Source organism: Abramis brama (assembly GCF_963993115.1).
Source record: "Abramis brama genome assembly, chromosome: 23".
NCBI lineage: Eukaryota > Metazoa > Chordata > Actinopteri > Cypriniformes > Leuciscidae > Abramis > Abramis brama.
In genome coordinates this window covers 7,884,269-7,906,917 of record NC_139985.1, presented here as the reverse complement: position 1 = coordinate 7,906,917, position 22,649 = coordinate 7,884,269, and the positions used below count along the sequence as shown (strand labels likewise).

Sequence of the window (22,649 nt, the reverse complement as noted above, 5' to 3'; positions counted from 1 at the left end):
TTGGTTAAAGATTATGAGGGCACATGATGTGCATGGATAAATCATTTATAATAAATACTGTAATAAGAATGGTCAATTTTCATTTCATGGTGACTTTAAAATCAACATAGAATTGAGGCAGTACGCAAAAAAGGCAGCTTACTGGGTTGTGGAACAGCACAAAAGTCACAACAAATGTATTTTTTTTTTCCAAAAGTGGCAGGCTTTATGCGTTGAGAGAAAGATAGATTAATGAATTCTGATTTGTTTCACTGGTTCCTCAGAGGGAACCACTTTTTGGTCCTTATTATTAAACGAACAGCATGTTCTTCTGAATCCTTCCAAACCTCTGCAGTACAAATGACCTTAAAAAGACTAGACAGCATCACTAAACATTCACCAAGGACTTGTTTCTGCTCATCAAATCAAAATAGAGCAAGAAGCTAAACAACACTTGCAAAGAACTTCTGACAATGGACATTTTTGTAAAATTAGCTGCCCATAAAACAGTGCTGGTATTGTAAAAAAACTAGGCAAACTGTAGTTGTGTGTGGCTGTTTTTTAGTTTTGTTTCTTGTAGACAAAAACAAGTTACTCAGCAAGTAGTGAACATGTCATTTAAGCAGTCTTTTCCAACACGTGTTTAAAACAACATAACCTGTCCAAACGCACAGCAGCGAGGCGAAGCAGAAAGCGAGAGCGAAAGAGTGAACCAAGAATGAAACCGAATGGAAATTAAACTCATAGAGTTTGACGACTACTAAGGCATCAGTTGCCAAGTACAATATAAGCCCATGTATATTACAACACAACCATATATTAATTTAATAAAATACACAATATAGCTCTTGTACACGTAACAATTTGGCTCAAATGCACAGAAACTGCAGAAAAATCAATAAAAATATGTCGTTTTGATGTAAACACATTAAATTGGATACATTTTACACATTAAAATGATATTGTGTATAAGTGACAATGTGAAGGGACATTTCCTTTTTTAAAATCTTTTTTGTTGTTGTTGTTAATGTAGTTTTTCTGGAATCGAAAACAGTGTCCTTTGCAGTTTAATAAATATCTTCAACTGCATTTTCATCCTGTGCGCACCCTCATTTTTTTTTTTTCTGAGATTAATGGTTTTTCCATCTTTTTTTTTTTTACAAAATGTATAAATATTTTCAGTGTTATCTGGACACTATACATAAGTTCATATATTTATATATATATTTATCTATATGCATATATAGATATATCTTTTCACAGTTGAGGAAAAATGTCCCTAATATACAAGAGAGTGACTGTTATAACTTAACATCGGACACGTGGAGAGTCACTTTAAAAGTAGTGAAAAGCTGAAGACAGATGATCACAGAGGACCAATAAAGTGAGAGTAACAGGTTCACCGTTCTGGAATGTTCCATATGTACGTATACATGGGAGGAGGACACAGTTTACACGTGACTAGAAATGACAGGTGAAGAATGGTTACATTTCATAATCAACCCCTACCCCCCACCCCCTTAAAGATTTGAGGCCCCACACACAGAGTTTGCTGATATCATTTGCACTTCTTATGCTGATATTACAAAGCCAATAAAAGTTAAAGAGAGAGTCTCTGTCTTGGTGTGGTCCATCTGTTCTGGGGCGTCCGATGCACCCCGAACCCTTTTGATTTGCGATTGTCATAACAAACCACTTTCGTCCACCCGCTTCCCCTCCAAAAGTCCCTGGAGGAGAAGGGTAGGACGCTCCATCTTGCGGGTAAGTGACAGAAAGACGTCACTGTAAGAAAGAGTTTGAAGCTGGTGGGCACTTGAAGAAGAAGAAAAAGCTCACAAGAAGCCAGAAGCAGCAACTTCTGCAACTCCAAAGGAATTCCCTTGCCCCCCAAAACACAACACGGCGTCCAGACGAACAAAAGCGAACAGTTTTTTTTGCTCCTTATGTTTTTTTTGTTTTGTTTTTTTTTCCAAGATCTTCAAGTACGCATATTTTTTGTTCTCAAAAAGCATCCCCATCTGCGCCGCACTCTCTCAGAGAGTGTCTCGACTTATGTAGTCTCCGATGTAGTTTCTTATGCTCGCTCAAAGTCCATTTTTACTTTCTGATGGGGGTCTTTTCGTTTCCCCGACAATCCTGCAGGAGTTTGTCGATGTCTCTGACCACCTGGTCTGCGTCCATGGTGCCACGGCCCATCTCTCCTCCGCCCTGCTCCAAGACGCAGTCCATTTCCACTGCCGTCTCCTGACTGATCCGCGAACGCGCTTCAGCCAGGACTTTGGCCACGGGGTCAGAGGGAGGCAGCGTGGAGTAGCCCTGCTCTTTGTTCTGCTTGTTCGGGGAGATATACTGTCCGTCTGGGGGTCCGTAGTGGCTGGTGCTGGGCTTGGCCTCTGCTCCGTCACCCATGCCTTTGGCCGAAGAGCACGGGGAACCTGTACTACAGCCTTTGGTGGGACTACATGAGGCAGATGGGACTTCCTGCAAGAGAGGGCTGAGGGCACGTTTGGTCTTTAGGTAGGGTTTAACATTCGCCACCAGGATGGTGTGGTCCCGACGCTCCTTTCCAAATGTGCAGAAAGTTTTTTTGCCATTGGGGTTGCAAACTGTCTCGTAAGTCTCGGTTTCCACTGCGACCGCTTCCATGCCGGCAGGGACGAAGAGATTGGTGCGGTAGTCAGAGCCCTCGGCTTGGGGAGTTCCAGCTCCTCCGGCCCCGACGGGAAACTGGGGCATCCAACAACGGTCAGAGTGACCCAGCACTCGACACTCCTCTGTGCAGTTCACACAATCCTCCTCTAAAAAAAAAAAGAGAGAGAGAAAAAGATTGATTTTTCTGGAAAATCAACAACACGTTAAATAACCATGTGGAAATTCCAACCCATCTCACGGCAATCCGTACAAATTTTACAAGGTGGCTAATTCGTACGAATTCATACGACCTCACTCGTACAAATTCATACGATTTTTGCTAAATCTTACATATTTTACGAGTTTCCCAATTCGCATGAATTCATACAAATGACCTAACCCTGACCACGCCCATAAACCTACCCATCACTGGGTTTAGACAAATCGTACGAATTCGTATGAATTAGTCACCTTTTACTCATTCGTACGAATTCTTATGAATTGGTTGTGAGATAGCGTTGGAAATTCAGACTAATTTTGGATAATTAAGTGAAGTAAAAACATCACAAATGAAAGGAATTACAAGTGAGAGATTATTTGTCACAAATGAACAAATCTGTCATCAGTGCAAAAACATCTTGAGATAATGTAACACTTGAGTCAATGTTTCCTGCACCACGTTTCAGCAGAGCTAAATCATCAGAGCCATGTCAAAAGAAATCACATTTTACCTGAGTTGTGAATCTGAGTTTGCAGTCTAAATTGAATTTGGGATAAAAAGACAGTGTACCAGTACCAGCACAATCAACATTCATACAGAAAACTAGTGTAATCTGATTCATGAACAAACGTCTCTTATGAGCTGGTGCTTTTAGTGAATCATTCTAAAAGCCCTTTCTTCTGAATTATTATTAGTAATAATAATAATAATTATTAATATATACACTACATTGGGGTCAGTATAAGTAATTAGTACTTTTATCCAGCAAGGATGCATCAAATTTATCAAAAGTGATGGTAAAGACTTTTACATTGTTACAAAATATTTGTATTTAAAATAAATGCTGTTCTTTTAAAATTTGTATTCATCAAATAATCCTGAAATAAAATGGAATTCCATGGAAGCACCAAATCAGCATATTAGAATGATTTCTGAAGCATCATGTGACACTGAAGACTGAAGTAATGATGCTGAAAATACAGCTTTTCTATCATAGGAATAAACTGCATTTTAAACTATTTAAAAATAGAAGATAGTTATTTAAATTGAAATAATATTTCACAATATCCCTATTTTTACCGTTTTTTTTCTTCTTTTTTTCTTCTTCTTTTTTAAATGCAGCCTCGGTGAGCATGAGAGTCTTCTTTCAAAAATATATATAAAAAAAATTACAGACCCCAAACTTCTGCATAGTATACCAGAAACAAGCTAAACAAAGTCATGAATTATATAAAAGAATGTATTCAGAGGAAGAATGGGAACTATCTGGCTAAATAAGTGAGTTTTCCATAAACGTGATCAAAAAGATGGCAAAGAATCTGCACGTTCCTCACCATCATGCTCATGTTTTCTACAATACACCCTCCCTCTCTCCTCAACCCTCCACTCAGTAGAACAACAACAGCTCAGTTTTGGCAAAAAGTGTGGTGCTGCTATCATAAATTTATGTCACTGGGCTTTGAAGCTATCCCAAGGCAGCCCTGCCATATCACAGAGCCAAGTGTCTAGTGCAGTACTGCGTGTGTATGTGTGTGTGTGCCTGCGCGTCTTCCCCCCTTTCATCTCAGCTCAGAAGAAACCACATTTTGGATTATTGTGGGCTGTTCTGATGGTGTGTCAAATGGGTCCAGGACTGTGAAGAGGATTAAAAAATAATGTATTTTAAAATGGGAAATGAAAGAAAGGGGGAAAAAAATAAGGGAACAAAAGGGAAAACATGAAAAATGAAAGTTAAAAAAAGCGAAAAGGAAAGCACAGCTGTTGCCCTGTGAATATAAATGCTCAAAGAGCTCAGGTAAAGCTGAGACCCGGGTCGTGAACACACGCAGACCTCACAGTTAGGGACCCGTGCCATCGGTTCTATGTGAGTTTGACAAGTCAAGTGCAGTGATTTGAGCAGAACAAACAAAAGTATTCCATTCATATTTAATAGTTTGATGATGTCTGTCTTTTGGGAGACAAAAACATGGAAACACAAACAACCTCATGAATCTATGAGAAGAAATGTTTTCAATAATCTAGCAGTCATCACTCACCCATTTAAGTGTCTTGGAATAACAGATGAGATCGGAAAATGCCTAGTGCAAATGCTGGAGTAATCTTCATTCGAGTTATTGATTTCCCCAAAATATTAATCTCTTCTTCACCTCAAACAGTGCATGATCAGATTAGAAACTTTTTTCTTATGGAAATGCCATATTCATCTCACTTCACTCCTTTGTTTCTTGCTCTGTTTCACGTCGCTTCTGTTTTCTTTTTCATGAAATGAATTATGGGACACAGGAATTCATAAAGCCAGTTAAAGTTTGAGAGCAGTACGATTTGGAAACGGAGCCAGCTAGATTTACTCTTTCTCCGTGAAAAGAAATCACTGTCTCTTCACCTCATTTAGTGAAAGTGCACCAATTGTCACTGCTAAAGTGTTCATAGTTGAATTGATATCTGTGTTTACTTTCACAGAAGTGTAGTCAATTGGTTTTCTTTCTTCAAACGATGAGCAAGGCTCGGCGTGTATAAATGATGACCACTTGACCTTATTATCATCATTAATCATATTTTAAATTGCTCTTTCAGATGTTTCTCTGCTAAAGGCCAAGCCATGTCATGAAAAATGATCCTCTGCAACTCTATTGTTCCAGATTTCACTGTGCGTGTATCTGGCCAACAAAAGCCCATCCCTGGGGTTCCGTTCAGTTTGTTTCTGGTCTGTGGGGTTTCTGCTAACCTTGAAAAAGTTTTCAAACTCCCCAACCCATTCTCAATGGTAACGGTACACTGCACCTGCCTCTCCTGAGGTCAAAATATGTCTTTCCAACACACACACAAACGGACATCTGCGGTGCATCTGTGGCCCGAGCAGAGAGAAAGCCACTCGAGAAAGTTGAGTTCTGTAGCGGGCCAAAGACCGATACTAGGGGGACACCTAGGGTTTTGTGCCATGTATAAAATTTGTTTGTGGATTTGGAGGGTCAGCAGGCTGGTACGTCCTCAGGGACACTTTCTGCAAGAGTGTGAGAGGACGGGGTGAGTACCACATAAGAGGGGAGAAAGAGCTTGACATTTAGAATGTGGTGCTCTTGTGTTGTGCAAGAGGAAGACAAGGGCTTGTCCTGAGTGGCACAAACTAGCATGCATGACAAGGTGAGGAAGAACATGCTGTCCACTTTAAATAATGAGATCTCCCACGTACACGCACACACACAGAGAGAGACTTCAGATCCACATAGGCTTTGAATCTGAGCTGTTTTGCTAGATTTTGCAGCTATTTATCTTCCCTAAACATAAATTAACCTGGGTATGCATGCTAAACAGTGTATGTGCGTGTGCATATCTTTCTGCCCCACACTTTCATAGTACCTTTAGATGCAAGACTACCAAAACAAACATTTACAGTCAGTTTGTTTTTCTTTTATTCAGCTGTGATGCGTTAAATTGATCAGATTTAGACATTTATAATGTTACAAAAGATTATTTCAAATAATCATGTTCTTTTAAATGTTTTATTCATCAGATAATCCTCATACACAAATATTAAACAACAAAAATATCGATGATTTCTGAAGGATCATGTGACACTAAAGGCTGGAGTAGTGGCTGCTGAAAATTCAGCTTTATCACAGGAATATATATCATTTTAAATATTGAAATAACATTTCACAATATTACTCTTTTTACAGATATTTTTTTTTTAATTAAATAGTCTTTGTGAGCAGAAGAGACTATCAAAAAATATTGCCACCAATTTTTTTAATGGTATTTCAAGCGGAAAAGATAACAGCGAAAATACGTTGCTAGTAACCAGCTACGCTAAGAAAGCAAATCAGACTTGCTTTTTCCAGGACCGACTGCTCGTTCAATGAGTGGAGGCACAATAAAGCATAAATAATCCATGCTGACACATCTCCATGCAGCCAGTCAGGAGGAACCAATCCTTCAATAGATTATTCATGCCTGGGCGGAACAAGTGACCTTGAGTCTTGGCAGGGTCGCCATGACTAACAATAAGACATGTGACACCGGCTGAGGCCACTAATTCGTCGCCAGATACAGAGCAGGAGGCATGGTGTGAATTATTGCCACCTCCAATCCCCATCACGTACAGTCAGCACACAAGGTTACAAGCTGTTTTGGGGACACTTCATTATAACTGTATTGTGTGACATGCCTGTGTTTTCTTGACAGTTCACGCTCAGATCTATATATTGAATGGCTCTTCGTGAGCTATGGGCGGCTCATCGGCCACTCTGCAGGAATGTCACATCAACTGCCCAATTATGATCACAAGCAGCGCACGCTCGGCTCTGTGCACCATTTACAGCGAATCACAGACTTCAGTTTCAGAGCATGAAACTTCTGCAAGCACAGCGCTTGTCCCACTCATCAAGCTAATGATGTGTGTATGACAAATCTCATTTTACTTTGCACACAAAGTCCCAAAGGCGAAGCAGCAACTCAAGAAAACAGCATATTTATATGACACTCCTAACAGAAGGTCACATCATAACACATTCACTACTTTCTGGTTTGTTCCCTGCTGCATCTGAGTTGAGTTGTCTTATATTATGAACATAGTCACGTCTAAAAGGGTTGTAGGTAGTGCATGGCTTGCTTAACAATGGCCTTAAGGTCTGACTGTATTCACAATATTAGCACAACCTCTCACATCTTATGTTTTAATTATAATCATAAAAAAAAAGAAAAGAATTGTCTGAAATGAATGTTATGCTATTAGCAACAGTGATTAGAGGTGACTTTGTAAAATAAAATAACATTATATATACAATATATTCCCAAAAATTAAAAACAAATTACACATATGTATGACATCATTTTAACGAAAACACATTACAAACTGAATTATATATTCTATTTTTGACATATTTTTTTTAAATTTTTGTAATATATTGTATGGTGTCATAAGAATTTGCCAGAGGTAGACCTTCCCTCTGTGCCTGGTGGGTGAAAGAAAGAGTAAAAATCTGGGCCACTTAAGAGTTTGAAGCCATTCAACAAACACCTTGCACTCTCAGTGAAGGAGGAAGCTTTCAAATGCCAGCGTTTCTCAGAAGAATTTGGGTGACTAGGTGCTTTATTTTATTCTCCAGCTGGGAAACAGAATGAAGGAGACTAACTCAGCCAAATCTGAGTCTCCAAATCTTTTATTAGCAATTCGTTTTTCAGTCCTGTCGTTCCGTTTCTCTGTGCTCGTTCGCCAGTGACCCCTCCCGATCTCAGCACCGCACTACCAGCTTCCTGCTTTTCTTGGTCCACAGTGTGTCTCGCAGCCAACAGCAATTTCAGCTTCTCCCTCCTTCTCTCTCTCTCTCTCTCTCTCTCTCTCTCTCTCTCTCTCAATCTGCTGTATGCCACCAGTGGGCACAAACAGAGGTTGATAGTCTCAGACAACAGTTATAAATCTGCTCTGATGTCATTATAAGAACCATCATTAGGCCATGAGGTAAAAGGAAACAATCAATTAAAATCATAGGAAATAAAATTAAGAACTACTAATAAATAAGAAGTACTAACTGCAGGCCGAGCTGTTTATGATATTTAACTGGCGATAAAAAGGCGATATTCTGTTGAATGTTACATCAAACATTAAATATGATGTTAGCAGCTAGTTCTGCATGTTAGCATTCACGTGGACCGCCTTACATCTGAAAAGGTGTTACATTGGGAATGAAGTCGAGTGAGGGTACATGAGAGGGCACAGTCGCAGTGGGGTAGAGATCGTGAACACAGGCTTTGTGTAGAAAGTGTGATACGCCCGCTCAGCGTGAGCAGGGTAGCATCAGAGCGCTCGCACCTGTGCCCTGGCAGACTGGGGCGCAGTTGGTAGGGGGATGTATGTGTGTATGTGTGTGTGTGTGTGTGTGTGTGTGTAGCCGGCCTTGTACCTTAAAGGCTCAGCGGACATCTGGAACAGGCCTTAAGGCCTTCATGAGAGGCTGGCGCTGCACCTGTGTGCATGTTTGTGTGTTTGAACATTTCACCGCAGATCTCTCTCTGCCTTTCGGGTCTAAATCGCCGCTAAATATGTAAATATACAGTTAAAAATAAAGGTTCTTTACAGGCATCTATGCCATGTCTATGAAGAACCTTTAACACCCATGGAGCCTTTCAATTCCCCCAAAAACGTCTTTATTGTGAAAAAAAAAAAATTCTTTAGGATTTTAAAATGTTCTTCACACTAAAGGTGTGTTCACACTGGGCAGGTTTGGTTTGATTAAAACGAATGCTAGTGGTGCGGTTCATTTGAATAACTAAACAATTGGACTGCTTCTGCTTTAAAGCGAACTCTGGTGATATGAACACAACACATACCAAATAATTCTAAACGATCCAAAAAACAGGATGTGATGTCACAATATGTGTCACAATAATGTTCAAAGATACCTGAATCTTTTCATCATAGGAGCTGTGTTGCCCATTACAGTTCGGTGGGCACAACATTCCTGTCCAAAAATGTAGTCCTAACTCTATCCCTTCCCCAAAACCTAACCCTACCCATAACTTGTCCCTAAAATCAGAGGAAAATAGTAGGTAAATAACACCAATGTAGAAGCACCTAAGCCTAAACTTGACATAAACTCTAAACTTGTCCCTCAAATCTGATTGTTTGAATGGAATGTTGTTCCAGGATCAGCAAAGATGTTGATCCAGGATCATGTTGTACTTGGTGAAATCACATTCAACACAGTTCGGTACAGGTGTTGAAACCGCCATCTCCTTGCAGCAGATCTTTGTTTGTGTGCGCAACGGAATAATTCCTAGTGCTGTTTTGACTCACACATTTTATAAGCTCTTTGTGAGTTCTCAACTGGTAAAAATACAACCATACACTGCCAGAATTATCCATAATGTGGATTTTAATACCTTAGAGTAGTAATATGCACACTTAAGGTCCTACAATGTACTTTTATGAGTAAATAAGGTACAAAAAGGTCCCTTTAAAGGGTACTACCCCAGTGCCAATCTATTGTACCCGAAAGGGTAGAAGTACAGTGCATTTAGCACACAACATTGTTTTGGATGTTCGGTGAGTTTCGTCACAAAATATACCTCCTATAAAATTTGTACAATCAGGTTGAGACCTTATCCTTATGCCTTTTGGTTTGGTGTTAAAAATGACAGAGTGAACTCTATAAGGGTTAAATGTATCATTTTCTTTTTTGGTCCAGACCAAAAGAACCAAGAGAACAGAAATACAAGTGTGAACACACCCTATGAAAAAAAAGGTTATTTTATGAACTGTTCACTGAAAGGATTTTGGGGAAACAACAGTGGTTCTTCCATGGAACCATTATTTTTTTAAATGTGTACCTATATGCTGTTTTACCAAAGTCCGTTGTTGAGACCACTTTGATCCAGGATAAGTTGACAGGGGTGATAAGGAGGCAAATACTGATGGACTCTTGGGAGGCTCATTGACAAGCCACCCGAAAACAGCAAGGGAACGCATAGATGCTTTAACTAAGCCAAGGACAAATGTCTTTCGATCAAACGCTCCTTTTCATTATGCATTCTCAGCCGAGCAGCAGGCAGCTAATGCCTGGTTAAGTTGCTCTAAGCCGAGGCCTCAGGGTAGCCCGCCTCCGGAGTAGACGGCGAAGGAGAGGACTCCAAACAAACACAGAAAGACGAAATCAATGGCCATTCACACGCAGGACCTCCTTGAAGACGGACGTTGGTGGAACGAGACACTAGTGGAAGGGAGAGAATGGGTGCGGTGTGGAGGAGAGAGGTTAGCGAGAGATGTTTTTCTCTTGGCGCAGCAGGGGCTCAACAGGGGGTTTACGGTCCTTAGCGCTCACCTGCGGGGAAGAGATCTGTTGGCCTTTCAAAGAGAATGTGCTAACCTTCACAACACACACATGAAAGGTACTATGGGGGTGGAGGGGCCAGGGCTACTTTTATGGACCACTGGATGTCGCATTTCAACTAAGCGTACTCATTTGTGCGAGTGTTCCTGTGTGGATTCGAATAGGGCGAAATGAGCTCATTCTGTGCTGTATAGGTTTGTGTGGTTTTGTGCCTCCCCTTGAGTGTGTTTACATGTTTGTCTGGCCAGCTACTAGTTTCTGAAAGCATCATTGGGCACTTCAGCAGTGAAAGAGGACTTAGCATCTCAGCATCTTTGATCTCAGTGATCACACTCACACTCAGATCTGTCCTCTACCCTCTGGATGTGTTTATTCATATACAGGGCTTGACATTAACTTTTTTGCTCAACAGCCACTGTGGCTAGAAGCCACTCAGCATTTTCACTGGCCACAATTTTGACATTGATACCATGGGGAAAAACTCCCATATTTTTAATATAATCTCATAATTTGGCAGCAGGTATATTAGGCTGCTGTCACTTTAAGACCTCACTCACAGATCCATTATACTGTTACACGTGCGTTTTCGTTCTCAACTGTTTACGTTCACTTAAACCATTAAACCATTTTGACTTTATTTTGTGTGCATTTGACTGTTTAAGAGCTTTAAGAAGCGAAAAATAACTAAATTTAGTACTGAGAGGTGGCTTTATGTTTCATATTTCAGATTTGAAATCTCAGGATGAATAGGATGAGATTTCTATTCAATTTTTAAAAGACTGCAATTGTAAAAATTTAAAAATTTCAACACACCAAAGTGGCTTGTAGGAGTGACTGTGTTAGACGCCACTGCTGAAATCCACCCGCATTTGGCGGGTTGGTGGATGTTAATGTCAAGTCCCGTATATACAAATTTTACAATCCACAAAAAACAACAAAACTTTAGCATATCAGTAATGCAACAAAAATCACACCTTTAATTTTTTACTACTGCACAAAGATGCTCAATCATCAAAAAGTACACTGTTCAATGTCCCGTCTTTCTCATTACAGTACTTCAGCTACTCATTAATTGATCACATCATCTCTCTCTTTGTTATCTGATAGAAAGAAAACACATCCTGTCCTTTTAGCTATTTATCTGTATTGTCATCAGGTGAAGCCTGTGCCTAATTTGGCAAGTGCATAAAAATAATGCCTGCCTTTTAAAAAATGCTTTAAAAGTGTTAAAGAGACCTTGTGTATTCAATATTTCTGTATAGGACTGAGGTTCAACGGCTGAAAGGAAACTAGAGAGGAAGAAAGGTGAACACAAAAGAACCATTGCACCACAGAGGTGATACAAGGGCAGAACATGATTTCTAATGATGTGTACCTAAAAAAGACCCCTGGAATAAAAAAAAAGGGAAGCAGGTATAACAGGATGAGATTTCTATTCATTCACACACACACTCTGTTGTATGCCTTTTATGTGTGCTGTAAATATGCAAGAGCCGCTGTGACTGGTGGGACAAACAGGTGCAGATCTTCACCTGTGTGTGCATTCAGAAAAATTCAGCCCATTTCGAGGCCACGGGAAAGATGAGAAAAAGGTGGACAAGTCAAAATGAAGTCCTCTGTGTCGTTTACGCCTTTGTAATTAGGAAAAGAGGAAGTCGCGTTCATGCTGGGTGAAGTTTTTGTAATATCCTTCTAGTGAACGTGCCAGTTCAAATTCAAGCTATCCTTTAGTCTTTGTGCTGTGATCGCCTGCCGCGTCAGCCGAAGTTCATTCTTGGAAAAGCTTGAAAAACCACTGCGGGATTCCACAGGTGGGAAAGAAATGGATAGCAGGTGCACACACACACACACACACACCTACTGTGACTCAAGTCCCACTTGCTTCTATAATAACTACGACTAATTACGCCAACAAACACACAAAACGCCTTTTTCATTAATTGTATTAATCTGTTTTAATTTCCCCAAATGGCATTTGTACAGTTTTGTTTTTTTTCTCTCTCCCCTTCTCTCTTTTTACCTTTGCATTCTATTTTCTACAATAATAAACTGTTAATGTTAAGCCCGGAAAGCAATGACTCATCTAGTATTACAAAAGCAACCCACCAGTTTTTCAGTGACAAAAAAACCCCAGCGGGTGGAAAAAGAGGACTGTTCCTCACTTGACAATAACTAAATCATCTGGAAACATCATATTAGTGTTGACGAAGGATGTCTATAATACCTGAATTTATAATATAAAGGTAGCCATTAGCATAACATAGCTAACCGGGTAATGCTAACCAGGCAAAACAGCCTGTAAACAAGTATTTACATCTCTCAAAAACACCAAAACGTTGCCATACATGGGTCTAAATAAAGGTGATTCGACTGGAATGGTGACTGGCATTAAGCAACTCTCTTTCTAAATCACTTCATGTAATGTAAATGTCACTCTCAGTCTGCGCTCCTTCCTTCTCCTGCTGTTTTCCCACAATTGAATTTAATACTTTTTCTACATGTCATCACTTTGTCACTGCGGCGGTTCCCCGGAGTCCCATGCGGAGGAAGAGGATTATACGTCTGTCAATTATCTCCTTTTCTCCGAGATGCAGGCGGATCGCGAGCTAACTAAACAGGCACACTCGATGATGTCCAGTCACTCATTACTAGACACAGCGGGTGTTATCTGTACTCGTGTGTATACAACTTCACAGTAATGGAGATGGCTTTCACCCCATTAAGTGGCGGAATAGGAGGGAAGGATGCAGAGAGGGGGAAAAAAGAATCAGAAATCAAGGTGTGACCTTTTAATGAAGATGAGTGAACAATAGACAGGAAGATGGAGGGGGAGATAGAGAAAGGGAATAAGTGAAAAGACGAAATACAGACAAAAGGACCAATGGATTGACAGACTGAAAGCATCTTTAATCCATCTCTCTTATGTGAAAGAGAGAAACATTTAATTCTGTGAGGGGATTTGAGTTTCAATCAAGTATTTGATGAACATAATCATTGGGGTAATTGATCCATTGAAGCCGGCCCTCTCAGTGTGAACATTGAGGGTCATGGGGAGAAAGCTGTTGAATCTCATGAGTGGCTTTCAGTGGGACAGGAAGAGAGCGCAGCCAGATCTCTCTCTATTCACACAGCTTGACACACAGCTGTTCCAGTCCTTTAATTTTGCGTTGGCTTCCTTGCATCTCTCCTAATCCCTCTCCATTATGGCAAGCCGTTTTAACTTTTATTCATTTCCAGGATATGAATTCTTGATATCAACAATTCAATTTTCACTAGTTAAAATGATCATTCTTGATATCAGGAATAATGTTTCTACTAGTAACAATGGCAATTTTTGATATCAGGAATTACATTTCAACTAGTAAAAATGTTCATTCTTGATATCAACAATTGAATTTTAACTAGTAAAAAATATAATTCCCAGGATGCCATTCCCAGGATATAAATTGTTAATATCAAGAATTATAGTTTTTACTAGTTGAAATTCAATTGAAATATAAAGAATGTGTATTCAGAATTTTAACTAGTAAGAAATCAGTTTTTGATATTTGTGACTTTGTATTTCTTACTAGTATAAATATAATTTTTGATATCAATAATTATGTGGTTACTAGTAAAAATGTCTATTCTTGATATCAACAATTAAATTGCTACTAGTAAAAATGTTAATTTTTGAAAATCTGAAAATGTATTTCTGATATCAATATAATTTCAGATATCTAAAATGTCTTTCTTACTAGTAACAATCACATTCATGATATCAGAAATTAACATTGTCACTAGTGAAAATGGAATTCTTGATATCAAAAATGAACATTGTTACTATTCAATGGTTGATATCAAGAATAGACATTTCAACTAGTGACAACTGAATTCTTGATATCAAAAATAAAGTTTTTTACTAGTAAGAATTGTATTTCTGATATGTGAAACTGGAATTTTAACTAGTAAGAAATCAATTCTTGATATCAATAATTGATTTTGAATGGCAGCCTATGGTGACATTTCACTAGTGAAAATACAATTACAGATATCAAGAATTATAGTTTTTACTAGTTGAAATTCAATTGTTGATATCAAGAATTATCATTTTAACTAGTGAAAATTTAATTGTGGATATCAAGAATTAGCATTGTTACTAGTGGAAATGTAATTCCTGATATCAAAAATTGCCATTGTTACTAGTAGAAACATTATTCCTGATATCAAGAATGATCATTTTAACTGATTGTTGATATCAAGGATTCATATCCTGGAAATGAATAAAAGTTAAAACGGCTTGCCATACTCCATTGCACCGTCCACTCGTTCCGTCCTCATTCTAATTCACAAATTGCTGAGATGATGCATTTAAACTGCGCCTGTCAATTCAATTTAGTGTGATTAGTAAAATGTTTAAAAATACAATAAAAATGTTATGCTATTAATTATGCCTCCTGACCCTGTAAATGCTGTAATAAGGGATTTCCTACCATTTAAGCAATTTAAGCTTGAAGTGACACTTCATGTTTTTTGCCAGTCCACAGTAAGCGATGAGCTGAAGAGTTGAATTACTTACGGCGTCTTAAAAAGTGAAAGATTAATGAAATGAAGCACATACACTGACTTCTAAAGCCACTATGTGTGATGTCAATTCAATGTTTTTCTAATGCAATGTGGGCTTTTCCCAGGAAATATTAATATGTAAAACAAATTGCTGCTATTTTGATGAATTACTGTTTGTCATATAATTTAATTTAGATAATTGATTTAGCAAATCCATTAACAGCCCTAATTTACACATTACTGAAAAGAATAAATCAATACATTTCATTTTAGAAAGCAGATTTTGTCATAGTATTTGTGATCAAAGCAGTGGACAGTGTTGCAATGCCCACCATCTCTTCAGCAACAGGGCGCCAAACATAAGCAAGCGTTCCATTGACGGAAGTGCCAATCTCTGCAGCTGACACCAGGGGTCCACACACACACACACACATACACGCGCGCACGCGGATACACACACACACACACACACACACACACACACACACACACACACACACACACACACACACACACACACACACACACACACACACACACACGCACGCACACGGATACAAACACACACATGAACACACGAATATGTAGCTTGCGGGGACTCTCCATAGGCGTAAAAAAAACAAAAACAAAACACTGTTTAGAATATTTTTAAGCCAATTGTTTTTTTTACGTTGTAATACCCATGCCATTATTCACATTTGTGTCCCCATAAATACAAGAACACACACATTTCTATTTATTGGGACAGTATATATAGATTTAAAAAATAAATAAATAATATATATATATATATATATATATATATATTAGGGCTGTGAAACGATTAATCGCGATTAATCGCATCCAAAATAAAAGTTTGTGTTCACATAATATATGTGTGTGTACTGTGCATAATTATTTTGTATATATAAATACACACACATGCATGTATATATTTAAGATTTTTTTTTATTTATACATAAAATATTTATATTTATATATAATACAAATTATATATACAGTATATTTAAGCAAATATTTCTTAAATATATACATGCATGTGTGTGTATTTATATATACAAAATAATTATGCACAGTACACACTCATATATTATGTGAATACAAACTTTTATTTTGGATGCGATTAATCACGATTAATCATTTCACAGCCCTAATATATATACACACAAATGTATTGTTTTTAAAAAGTATTCTATGCTCACTGTTTATTTGATCAAAAATACAGTAATTCTGTGAAATATTATTACAACTTTATCTATTTTCATTTATATTACATGCAATTAAAATGTCATTTATTCCTGTGATGCAATGCTGAATTTTCAGCAGCCATTACTTCAGTCTTTGCTTCAGAAATAATTCCAATTTGTTGATTTGGTGGAACATTTCTCATTATTATCAATGTTGAAATCACTGTGCAGCTTAATATATATTTCTTCTGGAAATGTGAAACTTTTTTTTCCAGGATTCTTTGATGAATAGAAAGTTCAAGAGAACAGCATTTATTTGAAATTGAAATCTTATGTAACATAATAAAAGTCCTTACAGTTGTTTTTGATCAATTCAATTTAATGTAGAACTTAGTGCAACTATTTATGCTAGAATGGTTTAAATGGTTTACACACACACACACACGCACACGCACACGCACACACACACACACACACACAGTGAATGACAACAACCATAAAATGGAACAAACAAGAAAAGCGTGACTAAAGTGAGAGTGTTCTCTCGGTTTAAAGTATCATATGTCTGAATCCTGGTCCTAACTTGGTTAAAAAGCAAAGGAACACACTCCGACCACACGTCTGTCCTGCTCTTATCCTGCTTCCATATCCTGCCGCGCTACCAGGCTTAGCATGCTAGCAGATTTCCGTTTCACTTTATTACATTAGCATTGACCTTTCCTTCTCCGACAGGCACAGCATTGCGCCGTCTAGAGCCCCAACGCTTCTGTAACTTTCGTATAAATACATATTTACTCTCTGCTTCATAAATTTGATCAAATTACAAAGAGATGCTTGACTGAAATGCAATAAGAGATGCTTAGCCTTTATGTTGTTAAGGGACACCCATTTGGAGGTCTCACTTCAATATCAGATTTCAGCTGTTTTTAGCTGCTAATTTATTTATTTTTCCACATTTGCAGGTTGGTAATTTATAATGCCGTTTATGAAGAATACAATTTTAAGCATTATAAACTCAAATTACTTTTTATTGACTCCTCTCCAGGAAAATAAAAGGATATCAACGGATGATTTTCCTTTTTCTTTTTCCTCAGTGTTAAAGGGGTGGAAGAGAAAAAAATAATACAAATCTGTGTCATTTTAAGATTAAGGTCAAAGATTAGCGGGTTCACACAGGATAAGAAAAGGATTATATACGCTCAACAATGTTAAAACACAGATCTGAGATTTCATCAAAACACCTGGCTTGTAAACAACCTCATAATACATGTACATCTAACACTGACATCCAAACAACACATTACTGGAGCCACTAATTTTTATCTAAAAACACAGTTGCTGTAGTAACAGGAGAGGAAGTGAAAAGCTCTTGAAAGCACGTTCACAGCTGATGACAGACTGTGGTCATAGTAAAACCGGTTCGCTGGGATTAGATATGCTCCACGGGCTTCTCTGTTCTGAATTACAGATTAGATTTATGAATGTCCTCGTGTTTTCTCTGGAATCAAGAGTATAGCAGAGCTGAGTTTCTTAAAAAACACTTTAAAGAAGAACTACTTTACTCAAAAGAAGAAGCAGAAACAAGTGATAGCATATGTAAGCAGATGCATATGTAAAATAATGCGATCATCAACATTAAACAGCATATAAATCAAAACTGCCTGTTACTGAATGAAACGTCGACCCAGGACGAGCTATAGAACTGTGAAGCTTTGGGGGTGTTTATGGACTCAATCTACTCACAAATGCGATTTTCTCAGCTTTTGCTCAAAATGTTGCTTTTTTAATGACACTTTTTATCATTCAAGTGTTGATAAAAAAGGGCAAATGTGTGAAGCTAGAATAAAACTGTTTTTTTTTTTTTAAGCAGAGGCTCTGTTCTTTCTTTTGATATATTGCACATTCAGATATTTATACAACAAAATATTCTGGGGCCATGAAACTTTTGTGAAAATGATCAAAACCTAAACACAAAAGAAGATTTATTTTGAAGAAAGTTCAAATAGTTTTTGCCCATAAAATGAAAGTCAGTGGGGTCCAGAACAACACCAGAGCCCAATGACTTTCAGTGTATGGACAAAAAAACATAAAAATATCTTTCAGAAAAGAAAATCATTCCAGTTTGGAGCAACATGAGGGTGAGTAAATGATGACAAAAAATGCTAATGTTAGGAATCGAGGAATACTGAGTGTTTTAAGACTGGGCTAGAATACAACCAAACGAAAAACAGTGAGTAATTGGTCTCACTTTCTCCTTTAAGCAATAAAACTAATCTTGGTCACAGTTTGAGAGAGGTCATAAATGTGTTTGCACTTACTGAGCAGAAGCTAATTTAAAAGAATGTGTCCCTCTCCACCACTGGAGTGTGAGGTTTACAGTGAATTCAAATGAACGAGCAAAACGCAACTGATTTGAAGCTGGCCACAAGTTCTTTCAGAGTGACGATGCCTGAGGTGAAATCACAATGAGGCGGTGTGTCTGAGCATGACTATCTCTCTTCTCTCAGTGCAGGCCCAGGTGCTCGCTCTTCAGAGCCCAACAGCAGAAAATATCCCCCGACGGCGGCCATTGCACTTCGATTACTGGTCAGTGAACAATGAAGAATGTTCTAGAAACACTTGTCATGTTGATGTAGCAGCTGCATGCAGACGTGCCTACGAGAGGCGATGGGGTGAGGCCATTGTGAACGGCTGGTGGGAAACCAAAGCTCGGAGGCAAATACTCAGATAGGCAGCTCACGATCTGTGCAAAAACGATTTTCCGAGACAGGGCCGTAATTGGCAGCGGTGATAACGAAGCATGAACTGAATGTTTGTTTCATTCTGCTTTAACTGGTGGAAACCAGGTTACGGAACACGTGATTTCATAAACACAGTTGGTCAATAAAGCGGAACGCCACAAGTGGCCCATGTTACTGGGATTTTACCACGTATTTGGTTACACTTGATTTTGTATTTACCCAGGAAGGTACTGGTAAAACACGGTAACTGGCATCAGCAATATGGTAATAGATGATCAATGTATATATATATTTTTATATAAATAAAACACAAATTTGAAGTAAACACGTCTTATCTACAGTTGTTCTTATCTAATAATGTGTAAGATTTCCACCTTGATTAAGAAGTGTACATCTGAACTTAAAAAAATTGTACGAAAGTGATTTGGTAACACTTTACAATAAGGTTAATTAGTTAACATCAGTTGTTAATTCATTAACTAACATGAATTAACTAACAATGAGCAATACATGTGTTACAGTAATCTTTGTTAAATGTTGAAATTAATATTCACTAACTAATATTAATAAATGCTGAAGAAGGATTGTTCATTCTTAGTTCATGTTAACTAATGAACATTATTGTAAAGTGTTACCAATTATTTTTTGCACTGTTTGAAAAAAAACAACAACAAAACAACAGAAAACATAATGGCTTTCAAATTTGGTTAATCCAATCAGAGTTTAAATTTGGAACTTCCATTTTACAAGTCCAAATATAATATGTGTTGCCTAGCTACAACAGCAGTGTTTTCTCCGTGTCTCGTTCCCTCCCTCTTTAAAAACACCCTCATCTAAAGAAGCATCATCATAATCTCCAGATGAGATTATTGAAGGGGTCTTTTGTGGGATCGGGAAGGGAAGATCAGCGGGCCTGTGATCTCCAGATTTGCACTTTTTAATCAAGGCGGATTTTGAACACCTTCAGCCCAGATGGCCGGACAAATTTGTCACACTAGAGGAACAAGCCTTCATGTGACTGTGGATCTATAGCTCCAAAACAACCGCATTACGAAACACATTCATAAACACAACCCAATATAGCCACAAATATAATGAGCACCAGGGGATGTAAATTTCAGAGATAGAGAATCTCAATAATTGATCCTCCATGCAGGACTCTGATGCTAAATTTCTCTCTCTCTCTCTCTCTCTCTCTCTCTCTCTGATCAGTGTTAATTGCTGATGGTATTTACAGTTTAAGCCCTGGCCAAGGAAGTTCATCACCTAATAGCATTGATCCCCTGAGAACACTCCTCAGATGCAAATAAAAAAGAATAAAAAAGAAAAGCGAGAAGTACATTTTATGAAAAAATTAAAGGTGCTTATTGGTGCAAAATTCACTACCACATGAGCCCATCCCAACATCTATGTAATACTCTGGTGCTGAAATATGATAACTAATGGCCTCTAGGACTCTACATGACTGGGGCGATTCACCATGTGGTTGCTAGGGTGTTCTCAGTGGTTGCTAGGGGTTCAAGGTGGTTTATCATGGATGCTTACTGCTGGAAGTGTACAAGAGTCTCTTTACTGAAATAAAATTGAAACTGGTACGTGATACTAGAAACTGGTAGAAAATTTCAAATAATTACAATGAAACAAGTAACACAATGTAATAAACAAGATTTTAATGTAAAAAGAAAGTTCTTGTAAAACATTTGCAACTTTAATTTGATACCTTTTTCTCCTTTCAAATGTACGACTATGGGATTTTTTCACAATCTTTTTGTTTATCCACTATAAAAAAACACATTTGCACAAATTAAGCTATCATTTTTAGAAGTTAAAAAAACACTTAAAAAAAATGATGTAGGATTTACTTTGAAACAATTTTCACTCAGAAATTCACAAAATGAAGTTTTATGTAACAAAGTTCGGAGGAGCACCTTCTCGCGTTCGGGAGAAAACACTGCTGTTGTAGCTAGGCAACACATATTATATTTGGACTTGTAAAATGGAAAGTTCCAAATTTAAACTCTGATTGGATTAACCAAATTTGAAAGCCATTATGTTTTTTGTTGTTTTTTTGTTGTTGTTTTTATTCAAACAGTTAAAAAAAAAAAAAATTGGTAACACTTTCAGGTAATCAACCAATCAGCACAAAAATACAGCCTTCCCTCACCTCTGTCCCATGACAGTTTCACAGCATCCCTCCACCACCCCATCACCTCACTCTTGGCTGGTTTTCTATCCCAGTCAAAAGCGGGGAGTACTCTGGGTTCGGGCCAAATTCCGTGCTCGCAGCCCTATCCCGGACAGCACGCCAAATACACATAAATTACTACATCGGATTTCATGTACATGTGAACTCGTGAATAATTACAAAGAAATGACAAGTGAATTAAATGTGAATTTTTAAGACTGGTATTTTCTTAGTTTTATTGACAAAAGTACACGACGAGTTTCGTTTAGAAGCAATAATAACAGGAACACTTCGTTTCTAAAAAAGAAGGAGAGAAAGATTGGTGAAAAAAAAAAAAGCACATGTTGACAAGGTAACACAATTGAACACAACATATATCAGGAACAGCATCCCTTCGCTCCTTGACTTCGTGTTGTATTATGTGATACTTCCCCCCTGTCCTCGGTTATGATAGTCACTGGATAAGATGAGTGTCTGTATTGAGACAATAGCTTCCCAATTAAAGCGTCTCTTTCACTGCGATTCCTCAAGGTGCTGCCATGTGACAGTTTAATTAACAAACCGCTCTTATCTTAATTCAGCAGGAGAAAAGAAAAAAACAACAGAAAAAATGCAACAAGCTGAGGTTATCGAGGGAAAACACTCCCAACATTCACACAAATGATCACACACAGATTCAAATACTAGACGCTATACATCTTGTATAATCAGAAAGGCCTGTGCTGCAGCTTGCATGTTTGAGTAACTGTCACTCTCTGCTAAAGACAAAAAATAATGAGAATAATGGAGAAATGTCAGATAGTAATTATGATCATGGGTGAGAAAAGAAGTCAATAATGCTTAATTAAAAAACTGGAAACCCATTTTAAGTCCGTAATGTGACATTTTCAAGTGAAACTGATATTCAGCGGCGAGTAAAATTATTATCTAAAAATTATTTTGAATGATTATACAGTATATTATTATATAAAATAAGCATATTTTTAAATGTATACATTTATTTATTTATTAAATTAATTTTTGTATCAATATACATTTCATAAAAAATATATTACAATATAAATATAACATTTTATAATAAATATATAATTAAATATAAAATGGAACTGTGTAAGTGACCCCATTTTAATGTCTTATGGACTTTAGGTCGTTCACCATGATTTTGCCAAGTAAGACGCGTTCCTGGGTCAAGATATTTTGTTGATCCTGGAACAACATTCCTGTCCAAAAATGTAGTTCTATCCCTATCCCTAACCTATCCATAACTTTACCCTACAATCAGAGGGAATTGATAGGTGAATAACACTGATGTAGAAGCTTCAAACCCTGCTTGTA

General features: G+C 37.8%; 1 protein-coding gene across 1 annotated transcript in view; it reads right to left on the bottom strand.

The window, feature by feature from the left end:
* Window positions 1-776: 776 nt before the first annotated feature.
* pcdh17 (protocadherin 17) overlaps window positions 777-22,649 on the bottom strand; it is a 71,653-nt gene continuing 49,780 nt past the window's right edge. The window contains exon 5 of the mRNA XM_084101807.1: window positions 777-2,777. Coding sequence (XP_083957933.1) covers window positions 2,077-2,777 — 701 coding nt within the window. The 3' untranslated portion in view covers window positions 777-2,076. The remainder of the gene's footprint in view (window positions 2,778-22,649) is intronic.